This window comes from Podarcis melisellensis (assembly GCF_964234715.1).
Source record: "Podarcis melisellensis genome assembly, chromosome: 6".
NCBI lineage: Eukaryota > Metazoa > Chordata > Lepidosauria > Squamata > Lacertidae > Podarcis > Podarcis melisellensis.
In genome coordinates this window covers 19,996,548-20,010,200 of record NC_138538.1, presented here as the reverse complement: position 1 = coordinate 20,010,200, position 13,653 = coordinate 19,996,548, and the positions used below count along the sequence as shown (strand labels likewise).

Genomic DNA, 13,653 nt, shown 5'->3' with positions numbered 1-13,653 from the left:
TTTCTGCAGCTGTAGGCTCACTGAAAGCATTGTATGATGTAGTTGTGTCAAACAAGTTCGCTTTCAGAAACTGCCCACATTGTGTGACACCAGCTCTGGCACAGCGAGGCTTGCTGTAAATCTCTGCTTGCCCTTAGGTGAAATCCCTGCCTTTGCTCACAGGTTTGTATGGGTTCCTGGGCTCTGCTGAATGGCTTTCCTCCCTTTTAAGACTGATTGGATTAGCAGTGCAAAGTTGTTGACAAAAAAAGTCCCCTGCAATTGCACACCTTCTTACCTCACTCGACCACCATAAATAGCTGCTGGACTTTGTGATGGGCTATAACTCATGCAAGTTGTGCAGGCCTGGTGCGATGGGTCACCTCCTAGAATTGCAACCATCTTGCAATCAGCATTTATTATATCGAAGGGCAAATGTTTGTATTGCAATGTAACTCCAAGCCCTTTTGACCTGATCTGCTTATGTATTTGTATACCAACTGTATTCTAAAGCAGAGCAGAAATACAAAAGTAGTGATTTGTCTTTATTTCACATTTCCCTCCACAGCCAATATTTTTCAACAGCATTTTCCTGCAGCAATAGATTCATTCCAGGATGCCGTAAAATGTTTATCAGAATTTGCCTGTAATGCTGCCTTTCCAGACACCAGTATGGAAGCAATTAGACTTATTCGTTATTGTGCAAAATACGTTTCAGAAAGACCTCAGGTACCTTCCTCCCCTCATTTGTATTTCTGTGCTTTTTCAGAGACTCAAAAACATTTTCAGTAACGGAACTCACTCCCAGGCATGTCTGCCTTCCTCATTCCCTAAAGACCATTAGGCCACAAGGCAAGGCAACCTTATTCCAGCAAGCCTTTTGGATATGCTGACTGCTTTTTTATGACCACTGTTTGCTTCTTTTTTACTGTTTTGTGCTATTGGATTTTATTGATTTTACAAACTGTTTCAATTTTGTAGTTTGTTTTCTAAAAAAAGAAACATGAAAGACCAATTTGTATCAAATGATTTTATAAATTATTTTAGTAATAACAAATATATTATGCCACAGACCTGCTTTAAATTAAGCCTGCACTGGTTATTATTGGGTAGCAGCTTCTTAAATCATACTCAGAATAACATTATGTTTGACATCAGCCTATTGATTTTAACAGACCTACTCTGAGAATGATTTTGTTGGATGGCACCCATTATATTTCAGCAACTCTATCAAATCTTAGTTCCTTCCTCCTCCCACATCTCCAATTAAATATGAATGGGGAATCTACCATTTTTGCCTAGTGGCTTGGGCAGAAAAATGGCCCACTCCACTAGGAGGGATGTTATTTTTTTGTGAGGTTACGGAGCGATTTGCTTGTGTGTGAAACATTTTTAAAGTGTGTTTTGTCTTGCACTTTTCTTTGCATTTCTCCGTTCTTTAGCAAGACCTGACTGAGTGGCTTAAGTGTTTGTACTGAACTACCAGCTCTTGTCTATTCACAGGTTTTGAGAGAGTACACAAGTGACGACATGAATGTGGCCCCTGGGGACAGAGTTTGGGTTAGAGGCTGGTTCCCCATTTTATTTGAACTTTCTTGTATCATCAATCGGTGCAAGCTAGATGTGCGGACGAGGTAATGAAACATCATCTTCTTCTTTTTTTGGTTCTGCCCAGTTATTAATGTTTTTCCCTGTTAACTTGTATTGTCTTATTACTGTTTTCCCCTCCATGTTGTAGAGGCCTAACGGTTATGTTTGAAATCATGAAGAGCTATGGCCATACCTTTGAACAACACTGGTGGCAAGATCTGTTTCGAATTGTGTTTAGGATATTTGATAACATGAAGCTTCCAGAGCAGCAGACAGAGGTACTGGAAGCCATTTTATAGAAGTAAACAATATTAAAAACAGAAATTGAAGTCAAACTTTGATCTAGTAGGATGTTATTATTCCTTTTTTGGGGGGGAGATTGGAATTGCAGAGCCTGAGGCTTTTCAACCTGAGGTAGCATGCTACAAGGGCAAAGGTTTATGTTCCATGTTGTCCTTGCGCCTTGCCCAAGTTGAGCAAGAACATTGGGCCACTCTGTGCTTCAGTAGGCAGTCTAGTTCTTGCTACTTACAGTATATGTTCTTCTTGGGTTAGCATAAACAAAAAATGGCAAGTTACTATTCTTAGGAGCTTACAGTTTTATATTTTTACAATGGGAAAGGGGGAACACGTGGAGGCAGACTTTAAATTTATAAGCTTTATTGTGCTTTTCAATATTCAATAAGAACTTTTCCCAGTGAGCAGAATTTTCCCAAAAAAATATAAGGCCTGCTTTCTCTCTTGACAGAAATCTGAATGGATGACTACTACGTGTAATCATGCACTTTATGCAATCTGTGATGTATTCACTCAGTTCTATGACGCTTTGAATGAGATTCTTCTTGCTGACATATTTGCACAGTTACACTGGTGTGTAAAACAAGGTAGCTTATTTACATACATGTCACTTTATTCTCTGGATGGATGAATTGGTCAAATTTTCTCAATTTCTAATTTTTCAAATCTTCTAAATTCAGTTTGTCCCACTTAAGCATCAGCTTGCAGTTTTTAACTAGTAAACTTCATTTTTGTTTTTTAAAATAATTTTTATTAATTTTACATATAATCACAATACGTAACATCGTGTCCTCTTATTAAGTCTCTTGGCTCAACCGAGCCTAAACGACTTCCCTCCCTCCCTCCTAATGGTTTACAAAATTAAATTTTACTTTTTTGCAAATCATTTCCTTTCCTATTCCTATTCATTACTTAAGATATTAAATTACTCAACCTGAATAGGTAACTACTTCGTCTTACAAATAAAATTCATATTACAAAGTAAAATTCATTTTAATATGCTGTTTCCATTAGTTGATGCATTTTTGTTTGCACTTTTCCCTGATTTGGGGTTGGAGAACGGCATCATAGAAATTGGACAAGTGGGAATCTTGAAGGTTAGCTGCATTTCAGTTCATGTATTGGTTCAGAGAGCATGAATTGGGTAATTTGCATTAACAGACAAGCTGGATTAATTTCTTCCCACATCCCAACTTTATACTGAATGAATAACCTTGGGGCAAGGTCTTAGCTCTCTGTTTGGATAATATTCTGTTTGTGCTTTTGATAGAAATGTGTTGAGTGGGGAGGAAATATTCTGGGGAGGGGAAGATAAGATAAGAAAAGAATACAATATACATATAATGTTACATTTGCTCCATCTCCTTGTCTCATTTTGCAGTGTTGCCTTGACTTACTACTTCCCAGTAAGAATAAGCGCCAAACAACTGCAAGTCCTTCTTGTTAGGTGGTTTATAAATACCATTGATCTCTGACACTGTGTGTCTATAGTCACTGTAAATGTTCTTTAATTTTGTGTAAATGAGGATTGTTGTTGTTTTTTAAAAGCTGGTTCTTCATTTTCTGCAGATAATGAACAGCTGGCTCGATCGGGTACCAACTGCCTAGAAAGCCTGGTAATATTAAATGGGCAGAAATTCAGTCATGAAGTCTGGGACCAAACCTGCAATTGTATGCTAGAGATCTTCAAAACTACAATTCCTCATGTGTGAGTATAATTCTAAGTGCAGAATATTTAAAGTGGTTTCAAATTAGGTTACGTTTCTGATCAATTTTTTTCTTCCTTGAAGCTTGCTGACATGGAGACCAGCAGGAATGGAAGATGATTCATCTGAAAAGCACTTGGTAAGTGCTCTGATTACTCATTCCTTAGCTGAAAAAAATGTGCGCAAAATGATGTATGTGACGGCTTCAGGTTTATAGCCATTTAATGTGGAAACAGGAGTTATCTGCAAGAACATTCATTAGACTCATATTTATTAACAAATAAAAATATTAGTAGCAGCAATATGTATCTTTGGGTGTGTTTTAAACTATTGTTATTAATAATAATATATTGTTTTTTATTATTATTCTTTATTATTGAATTGCTCCTGTTTACTTCTAGGATATGGATCTAGATCGCCAGTCATTAAGCAGCATAGATAAAAATGCTTCAGAAAGGGGGCAGAGCCAGTTTTCAAATCCTACAGATGAAAGCTGGAAAGGTGGCCCTTATTCAAGTAAGTCTGCACTTCAATCTCCTCAACATCTATCTATCATCTATCTTTGAGGGCTATCCACTCCTCACCCAAGTCCCCTTGCAAGCAACACCACCCCATTGTGCTGAAGGGCTGTTGAGATTTTCCATTCTTCTTTCAGCGCCATCTGCATTCAGGCATTATTAGTTCCTAGCCTCCACTACAGTGTTGCTGCCAACTTGTGTACAAATTTGTTTCCAGATTTGTAGCATTGTGCAAGAGCCTTGGAAATGGCAGTCCACAACCATTGACAGCCTATTGCTGGTTGTTGTTTTTTAAGAGCTTGGGTCGATGGGATTCATAGATTCTTGAAATTTTCTTAACAGGATTCATATGCCACATAATCATCTATAACCACTGAGAGGTTTACAGTCCCATTTTCCAGGTCAAATTATGCTGGTTGGTTAACCTCAATTTAAGGAGCATTCATGTAGCAGTGACACAAAAGTCTGCTATCTTACTTACACAGGAAAATGTATTCTGTTGTTGATGTTATTTATTGAATTTATATACTGCCCTAAACCCGGAAGTCTCAGGGCAGTCCTAAAGTATTATTTTATCAATGGCATGGTGCTAGTCTAGGGATGATGGTAATCTTCACTGGCACCACGGTAGTTCATGAAATCCATGGTTCCCTGTTGCTAGAGAATATATGCTTGGAAAGGAACCTTGCTGGATGATAGGGACATCAAGGTACCTATATTTGGCTACACCAGTTTTTAGTGCATACAGCCAAATTACTTTGAAACTAAGACCTATCATATTGATATTCTCTTAGACCAGAAACTCTTTGCCAGCCTCCTTATTAAGTGCGTTGTGCAGCTGGAATTGATACAGACCATTGATAACATAGTATTTTACCCAGCAACGAGCAAGAAGGAAGATGCTGAGCATATGGCTGCCGCTCAGGTAAGAAACCTCACATTCTTCTCCAGAGTCACATCTTGACTTTCCCATTTGTTTAACATTTATCAGCTAGTATGGAAGACAGGGAGTGAACTGTGCCCTGACAGTCTTTTGCCCTGTATGCGAGGTCCCGCTATAACAGTGCCTTAAATTTAGCTGAAAAGGCTTAGCATTCTGCTCTGTCTGACAAGAGCATGAAGTGAGCAAACAAAGTGTTGCTACTGAACAATTGTAGATAGGTCAACGACATCAGTGAAAATTAAGGATACCCTTGAAACTGATACCACCCTGTTTTTCTCCAGAAGACCCGATGTGCCGACTGACTGGGACAAATGTTGCCGTGAACCAGAGAGAAATTTAGATTACATTTCCAGTAACAGAACTACATTTATTTCCTAATTGCATCCAGAAGCAACTGGCACATATTCTACCTGTGCATCTGTGATTTTGTTGGTTTTGTCTCCCACAAACTGGGAGGCATCATCAATTCATGGTGATTCTGCATAGAATAATGACACTTCTTTTACCAATACCAGAATCTGTGGCATGTGCCCTCTGCTCTGGCGGGGGGTGGGATAGCAACTGATGCATCCAGGTGTACTGGACAGATACCAAAATTGGTCTATTGCGCTTGGAAATTGTGATATACTCTGATTAAAAAAAAATTATGATTACACCTATTCCTTCAGTCAATGTTTCTTGTAACTTGATTTTCCATTTTAGAGGGACACACTAGAAACAGACATCCACATTGATACTGAAGACCAAGGAATGTACAAATACATGTCTTCCCAACACCTGTTCAAGTTGCTGGACTGTTTGCAGGAGTCCCATTCATTTTCAAAAGCTTTTAACTCAAATTACGAACAAAGAACTGTCCTGTGGAGAGCAGGTAAGCACCAAGTGTGTGGTGCAGAAAGCGTTTTTAAAAAAATATACTTAAAGCAGTGTAAGCAAAAAATTGCAGGTCTAGTACATGAATCCAGTTCAGGGAACTGGTGGCTCCCCAGATGTTGCTAGACTTCAACTCCCATCATCCATGCCATTTGGTCATGCTATCTGGAGCTTATGGTAGCTGCATTCCTCAATATTTAGAGGGCCACAGATTCACCATACCTGATCTAATAACATGGAATTTTATTATTTTGATTTTGAGGTTAAAAGCATAACTTGGAATATTATAATCCAATTAAGAAATGTACCTTGCTAGTGATCTTATATCAAGATGGGGAATCAAAAACTTCCATCAGCCCCAGGCAGCATACCAGTGGTAAAGGAGTGATGGAAGTTGTAGCCTATAAAGGCAACAGGTTTCCCATCCCTGCCTCGTATGAAGATCACAGTATGCAAAAGCTGTTCATATCCGTTCATCATATAGGAATTCCATAAATTTGATTCCAGAAGATATGCTCAGATTCAGTGAAATGAAGCCAAAGCTAATGGCATTTATTTTGTCCTTATGGTACAGAGGGAGCATGTCATATTTTGGGTTGTTGTAAACCTTATACCTATAGAAGAGTTAAGTACCCCTTCCCCTTTTCTATTCTAATCATTTCCTCCTAAAATTGTATTTTTTTCCAGTTTTAAAAGTGATTGGGTGGTAATTATGGGCATTTAAGTGTAATGTGGAGTCAGGCTCCAAGTGAGGCATTAATAGACTTTGTTCAGGGTTTAAGTGAAGCTGCACATTTCCTTTCTCCAAATGGCTCTACCTTCAATAGTGTTTACCTGCGTGTGGTTTCAAAGGCATATGTGTCTTGCCAAATGTGTGTTTGGGACCTCACAGTGTGGAAAAGTTGTATGTATGCAAGTCTGTTGGAGTTGGAGCAGACATGCAGATATAGTTATCTAGCTATATCGCTGTCCTTGATTTCTAGGGTTCAAGGGTAAATCCAAGCCTAATCTTTTAAAACAAGAAACCAGCAGTTTGGCTTGCTGTCTGAGAATCCTCTTCCGAATGTATGTTGATGAAAATCGCAGAGACTCCTGGGAAGCTATACAAGAGAGACTCCTGAAGTAAGCATTATTTCTACCTTTCAAAGATGTTACTAGGCTGCCCAGTCAAGTACTGCTTTTGGCTGCAGGATTCCATTGTCTGTATGGAATGCCTCCCCCTAATCTTCCTATTAATTTCAGTCAAGGTAATAAAAAGTGATGGGTGTTCAAATCTGGGCCTTCCATTAAGACCATCCTGGAATGTGTCTGTGAAAGTAACCTGAAAACTGGAGCAGGCCATTCATCCCTTCCGCACCATTTGATAAAAGAGCTTTTGACTCTGGCTTCAGTGTGCTTTTTGCAAAGTGTTGCTTCTAGTTAGTTAGGTGAAATTGTTCAGAGAGTGAAAAGATGACCCTATTTATAAATGACATAGGGTAGCCTGTGTGGATACCAGATAAAGAAAATCGCCCATTTGTACATTGAACTGCAATACTTCCAAGCCCACTTGCAGCTTCAGCCGGGTGATTTTAAATAGAAAACACAAAGATCAAATAATGAAATAAAAAGACACTGAGAGGAATTCAGTATAGCACTGTGATAATGGTCCAATTAGTAGAAGCGTTTCTGCTTGCAGATGGAACAATTCCCCATTTCCTCTTCTGCCACTCTGTTCTAGGGGTTCTCCAAGCCAGTTTTAGGGGGCAGGTCTATTTGTGGCAGCAGCATAGAAGGGAACAGCCGTGTCTTGCATTAGTTGAACCCTGCCCACTGAATGTTTTGTCACTTTCCTCTTCCCATTTAAAGTGAAACCTATCAAGCTTCCACGTTTACTGGTAGGCTTGAGGGTAGACCGCAACACCTGTTGATTCCATTTGCTTAAGATTCCTTTTTCTATGTATTGAGTGGGTGCATAATCTTTCTCTAGTGTGTGCAGTGAGGCGTTGGCCTATTTTATCACCGTGAACTCAGAAAGCCACCGAGAGGCCTGGACCAATCTCCTGTTGTTACTTCTAACAAAAACACTAAAAGTCAGTGATGAAAAGGTAAGAAAAGATTCTCACCTTGGTTTCATGCACATTATTTTCACAGTTTAACATGAAACTGTATCCCTTTTCTCTCTCACACACACATTGTATGAAAGGGCATCACAATTAAATTGTGGCTTCAGGGATGTGCCTCTGGCCCCACCCCAAAAAGTCATGTGGTGGTGGTGCTGGCCCTTCTCCAACTCAAATAAAATAAGAGGCAGTGTCTGTTCTGGAACTCTGCGATTGGGGTTGCAAAATGCATGGGGCTGGTGGGAGCTGGAATTCAACCACATCAGGTAGGACCACAAGTTAGCCACCCATGGTTTAGATGGACTTTCTCAGCGTTATGTGCTTAGCGTGTTGCAGCCTAAAACGTGAAGATTTCTTTAAAAATGATTACTATTGCTATATGTTGACATAGAATGGGAAAAGCAGGGTTTCCCAAATTTGGGTCTCCAGCTGCTTTTGGACTACAATTCCCATCATCCCTGACCAGTGTTCTTGGTAGCTAAGAGTAATGGGAGTTGTAGTCCAAAAACAGAGACTCAAGTTTGGGAACCACCACTCACTGGCCACCTCTACAATAAATTGATGCCTGGGGGAATTTCTGGTTACTGGAGGGCCAGCCCTACCATTAGGCAGAGTGGAGATAGCCGTCCCAGGCAGCTGATTTCTAAAGCTATGAAAGGGCAGCAGAATAGGTAACTGTTTAATATATACTATTTTAACTCCCAGGGAGCAGGGGAAAGTTGCTTATGGGATAACTTGACTGGCCTTAAGTAAAGACAAACCTTAACTTGAAGGGCAGTGGCATTTTCTGCTCTGACTCAGTCAAGAAAATTGCTTGGACTGGCTGTCCTGGTTAGGTAAGAAACGGAAGAAAAAGTTCATTGGCGGCCTCAAGAAGCATGCAGTTTCCAAACCTGGATGTTGCTTACCCCATAGTCCAGGCATCCCCAAACTCGGCCCTCCAGATGTTTTGGGACTACAACTCCCACCATCCCTAGTTAACAGGACCAGTGGTCAGGGATGATGAGAACTGTAGTCCCAAAACATCTGGAGGGCCGAGTTTGGGGATGCCTGCCATAGTTGGACTGTGAGAACTCGGTTTCTTCTAGTATTATTATTATTATTATTTTATTATTATTAAGTTCTGTTTTTTTAAAAACAATCTTACTCCCCCCCTTTTTTTTCCTTCCAAGTTCAAAGCACATGCTTCAACATATTACCCCTACTTGTGTGAGATAATGCAGTTTGACCTTATCCCAGAGCTCCGAGCGGTACTGCGGAAGTTTTTCCTGCGCATAGGTGTAGTATTCAAAATCTGGATTCCTGAAGGACAGTTGCGGACGACGGGGACCCACTCGCTTGCATGGTAGCTCCATCACTGCTCTTTCCCAAAGCTTGAGTTGTGCTAAGTTCAAAGAATGGATGCAGAGAGAGGGAGATTGTACTGAAAGAAGATGAAACAACCACTGGAACAGATCAAAATAATAGCATTTCTAAAGGAAAACTGTCTCCTTTAAAAAAAAAAATTCTGGCTTCCCTATAAGAGTAGCTGTTGAGCATTTTGCAATTTAATGCAGTAAATGTCAAGTCATTCTTATCACAAAGCTTGTGTCTTCAAATCTGTTGTTTGCAATGGTTCCTTCTTAATGCCTTTCAGCTAATTGCCCATAATCTGTTGGAAATGATGAATGAATGGAAAATGAGATAATACCGAATATATTCATATAGGCCTGTAATGTTAGCAAATGTATTAATAAATATTTAAGAGAGGGCTTAAATTCATCTGAAAATCATGCTGGGACATCTGGTCTCCCACGCCCCCATTTGGGTGGATTCAACCTCTGTGTGAATACGGGGTGCTTTTTTGTTTTAATGATTTGGTGCTGTCTGTTCTGCAAAGTCATAGCAAGATGGCAGTTGGGCGGTAGTATAACTAACAACCTAGCAAGAATCCAAAGAGATATTGATCTTCATCACCCTCCCTGCCAACTTACATGTTGCAGAATGTGTGTGGTAAATCATTCCCAAAACTGCGGCATATCATGTTGGCCTGGACCTTCATTGTTTTTCATCATAAGTAAATACCCTTGATACTAGATCTGTATCAAGAAAATAATTTGCAGTATACAGTATTGCAAAGGAAATACTACCCCCCCACCAAATGTAGCAGGAGAAAACCATTACACATGAGCCTCTTAATCCCATTACTAAATCTCTCATGCCTTGAATGCACCACGAAGCTTGATATCTTTGAAAATTCTTCTGATTCTTGACTCGTATGGAGGAAATGGCAAAATGAAACTTTTGAATTACTATTTGAATTGCACATTGAATGAATTAAAATGTATAGCAGTTGGTCAAGCCCTTCCCCTTTTGAATAATATATAGATTAACATTTTGGTAGAAGCAGTCTATCTTTAATGTGCATTAAGATATTTCTATTTTTATTGCAGAATTGTGAGTTGCGGTTGTTTTTAATGGCTTGGTTAGTACTTTATTGTCAATAGTTGTATGAGGGCGAAGAGTCTGGTTCCTATTGGGACCACTTGATTTATTAATATAAGTGCACATGTACTTGTGACGAAATCCTGTTTGTTAGGGGCAATAGGAAGCAAACTTGCAGTTTTATCAGTGCAGTTCTATTGGCTCTACTGACTTTGGGTCGGGGGGGTAGAGTTGTTTTGTTTATTTGTAAGACCATGTCTTAGTATTCTTGGCCTAGTAGAGGAAATAGTTTTGTAAGGTATAGCAGGCTAGAACCTGTTTAGTTGTATTTCAACTCTCCGATATGAGTGTAAGATTTGCATAAGAGGGCAGGAAGGGAATTGTTTCCGTCCAAATGTGTATATATATATATATTAAAAAATGCAAGCGCAAGAGTATTATTAAGCATATTTTGTACTTACCCATATCTGCAAATAAGAATGGTAAAAGTATTAACTTAATTGGGGGTGGGGAAATGGTAGTTGGTTGACTGCAATCCTAAGCAAGCGTTCCTGAAGTTCCATTGAAAATGATAATGCCCGAGTTGAAATGTGATTGGGGTTCAGTGTGTTTGGAACTTTTTGCTTTGTAAATTGAGTTTGGCTGTTTAGCTCAACCAAAGTTGTTGCGGTTTTTGGAGAGCCAGAATTGACGGCTGGATTTGTTTTATTAAATACTGGTGCTCTCTTTCTCTATCTCAAGTTAATTTTGTTTTATATTTGTGTTTGGTCATTAATATAAGTAAGAACAGTTTCTGACGTTTAATTTCTCTACCAAAGAATTTTTTTGCATAAGAGCTGCAGCATTTGTCTCATATGAAGTACGTTGACAGAAATGTGAGTAATTTATTTTAAAAGAATGTGGTGGCATTTTGCCACAGTGAAAAAAAAACAATAGTCTGACTTTCTTCAGAACTGATAGAAATTTCAACTTTTAAGTTTGCATCATAGATATGTATTTCACTGTGTATCAAGTCATTTATTGTTTATATATAAATATATAAATTTACATCCACATATTCTTTAATTGGACATATTCTTTAATTGAGCTGTTTATTTTTTCCACTGCTATGGTTCTGCTATGAATACATTGTATGAATGCAGCTTGGCCTCCACCTCGTTTTGTCAAGTGTTACCTGTTCAAAGTTGTAGCTGTTTGTCTTTTATTAAGAGAGCATGGCAACATTACAGCTGCTTCAGAATCTGAAAGAGAAGTGCAATACCCTTGGGACTGTAATTGTATCTTCCAGAACTTTGCAATGTAAAATAATATGAAGAAGCTTTATATGTGAGATCTTAGCTTATAGATAATATTCTGATCATACAACTTAGAACCTTTTAAAGCCTTAGTGTTAAATGATTTCGTTCCCTTCAGTGAGCTGTTAGCAGTCAACAGTTACATTTTCAAATTGCTGAACTTTAATTTAATGACACTTGGAGGGGCGGAGGCGGGGATCTAGATTACCATATGATCTTTTTGTGTGTGTGTGTGTGTGTGTGTGGAGAGAGAGAGAGAGAGAGAGATATTCCATAATAGCCTTACTCCAGATGTTCCTGAAAGTGTGTGTGTACTAGATCTGTGGAGATTGATATCGTACATGTAATGTCTGGATGTGTTCTTGCAGTGGCTATGGGCTTCAGTGTACCTTTCCATTTTGTCAGCACCAAACTCCACAGACAATCGTAACAGTGATAGGAATTCTCTCCGGCTGCTTTCACAGCAATTCATTTGAGTGCAGATCATGGAGCAGATTCTGCAGACTAAACACAGTACCTCCTATAGACTTCCTTTGATCCACATGAAATTTGATTCAGCTGGTACAGGTCAGCAGCAGAATTCTGTGTCTTGGATCCAATGTAGGATTAGAGGTTTGTGTAAGGTCCTATGTACATATTTCTGCCCATCCGTTAACCATAACTTAAGAGATCAGGAGCGACCCATGGACACATGTAGAACACAGGCTCCTTCCTCCCATTTCTAGTATGAATTCCTACCCTCTGTCCTTATCAGCATTAACTTTGGTTTAGCTTTACCACTCTACTGTCTGCACTCATGGTTAACAGTCATCAGGTTTCCTCTTAAACCAGAGGTTGCAGACCTGCTTCTCAAACAGTTTCAAGATGTAAACCCTGGTTATTGCTGATGCAGACACATTGTTAAACTATGAATTGGGAAATGGGGCAGCAGGAATAGGAACTGGAGAAGGGAGATAAGAACACACAAAGCCTGCTCATATTCTCTTTAAACTGTGGCTGTCCAGCATTGTATCTACAGTAGCCCACAGAGCACTCTTACAATTGGAGACATTTAAACTGATGAAAGTAAGTTATGCCACAGTAAAATGTGTAGAATACAGTCTGACAAGATGTACAAATCTACATGTAGTCAATATTTGGAAGAGGCACTCTACAGTGAGGAAAAACGGTTAACATAGACAGATATCCTGAAGGGTTTGAGGGTTGTCTGCTGGAGCTTTATTATTATTTTTGCACCCTTTTCTGAAAGTTAAGTTTATTTATTTAAATTCTAAACCAGAGATAGAACAAAAGTCCAGTACAGCTCCTGTATGTTAAAGGTCTGTAGTATAAATTCAAAGCGAGGCTCAAATGTCTTAAGCCTGCATATTTGCACACAAGCTGGTTTATTTTTTGAGCAAAGTTGATGGAATAAAGTTTGCTTAAATCTTTGTGTGTTGCATTTTATAAGGATAGTTTGCTTACCACTAGCACAATCATGTTTGAAGATAACTTAAGCCAGTGTAAAATGGCCAGTGAAATTTGCCCCCAAATTTTATTTTAACATTTAATCAGATGATATGATCCTTGGCTTGAAACAATTTGTGAGAGGTGCAGTTCCTAAATGTCTTGACATTTTGTCCAGAATATCTCTTTGCAACTTTAAATAAAATATACTTTGTGCAAAATGTTTTACCTATATAAATGCCTAAAATTAGTTACAAGCTACTTTTTTTCTTAAGAGATCTTCTATTATGAAGTGCATTTAATATCATTAAGTTAATGAAAAGCATTCCTTGCCCGATGGATGTATACATTTTTGAGAGAATAGCAGAATAATTATATAATTATGAAAAGCTATGTAAAGTTTTTTACATAAAAATATTATGTATAATACTGTTGTATTCCATGCTTTAATCAGGTGGTAAATAAAAGTTTAAAAACGAA

The 13,653-nt window shown here is 38.7% G+C and overlaps 1 protein-coding gene across 3 annotated transcripts in view; it reads left to right on the top strand.

Moving 5' to 3' along the window:
- The window catches only part of ARFGEF2 (ARF guanine nucleotide exchange factor 2), a 49,977-nt gene extending 36,324 nt beyond the window's left edge, over positions 1 to 13,653 (top strand). For 2 of the 3 annotated variants that reach the window (XM_081916606.1, XM_081916605.1), the window contains 12 exons: positions 548 to 708; positions 1,483 to 1,613; positions 1,718 to 1,847; positions 2,318 to 2,453; positions 3,436 to 3,574; positions 3,657 to 3,711; positions 3,974 to 4,088; positions 4,885 to 5,015; positions 5,736 to 5,904; positions 6,890 to 7,028; positions 7,876 to 7,993; positions 9,181 to 13,653. In XM_081916606.1, coding sequence (XP_081772732.1) covers positions 548 to 708; positions 1,483 to 1,613; positions 1,718 to 1,847; positions 2,318 to 2,453; positions 3,436 to 3,574; positions 3,657 to 3,711; positions 3,974 to 4,088; positions 4,885 to 5,015; positions 5,736 to 5,904; positions 6,890 to 7,028; positions 7,876 to 7,993; positions 9,181 to 9,357 — 1,601 coding nt within the window. In that variant the 3' untranslated portion in view covers positions 9,358 to 13,653. Of the gene's footprint in view, positions 1 to 547; positions 709 to 1,482; positions 1,614 to 1,717; positions 1,848 to 2,317; positions 2,454 to 3,435; positions 3,575 to 3,656; positions 3,712 to 3,973; positions 4,089 to 4,884; positions 5,016 to 5,735; positions 5,905 to 6,889; positions 7,029 to 7,875; positions 7,994 to 9,180 lie in introns of those variants that run through there. The other variant, XM_081916607.1, reaches the window with a different exon arrangement.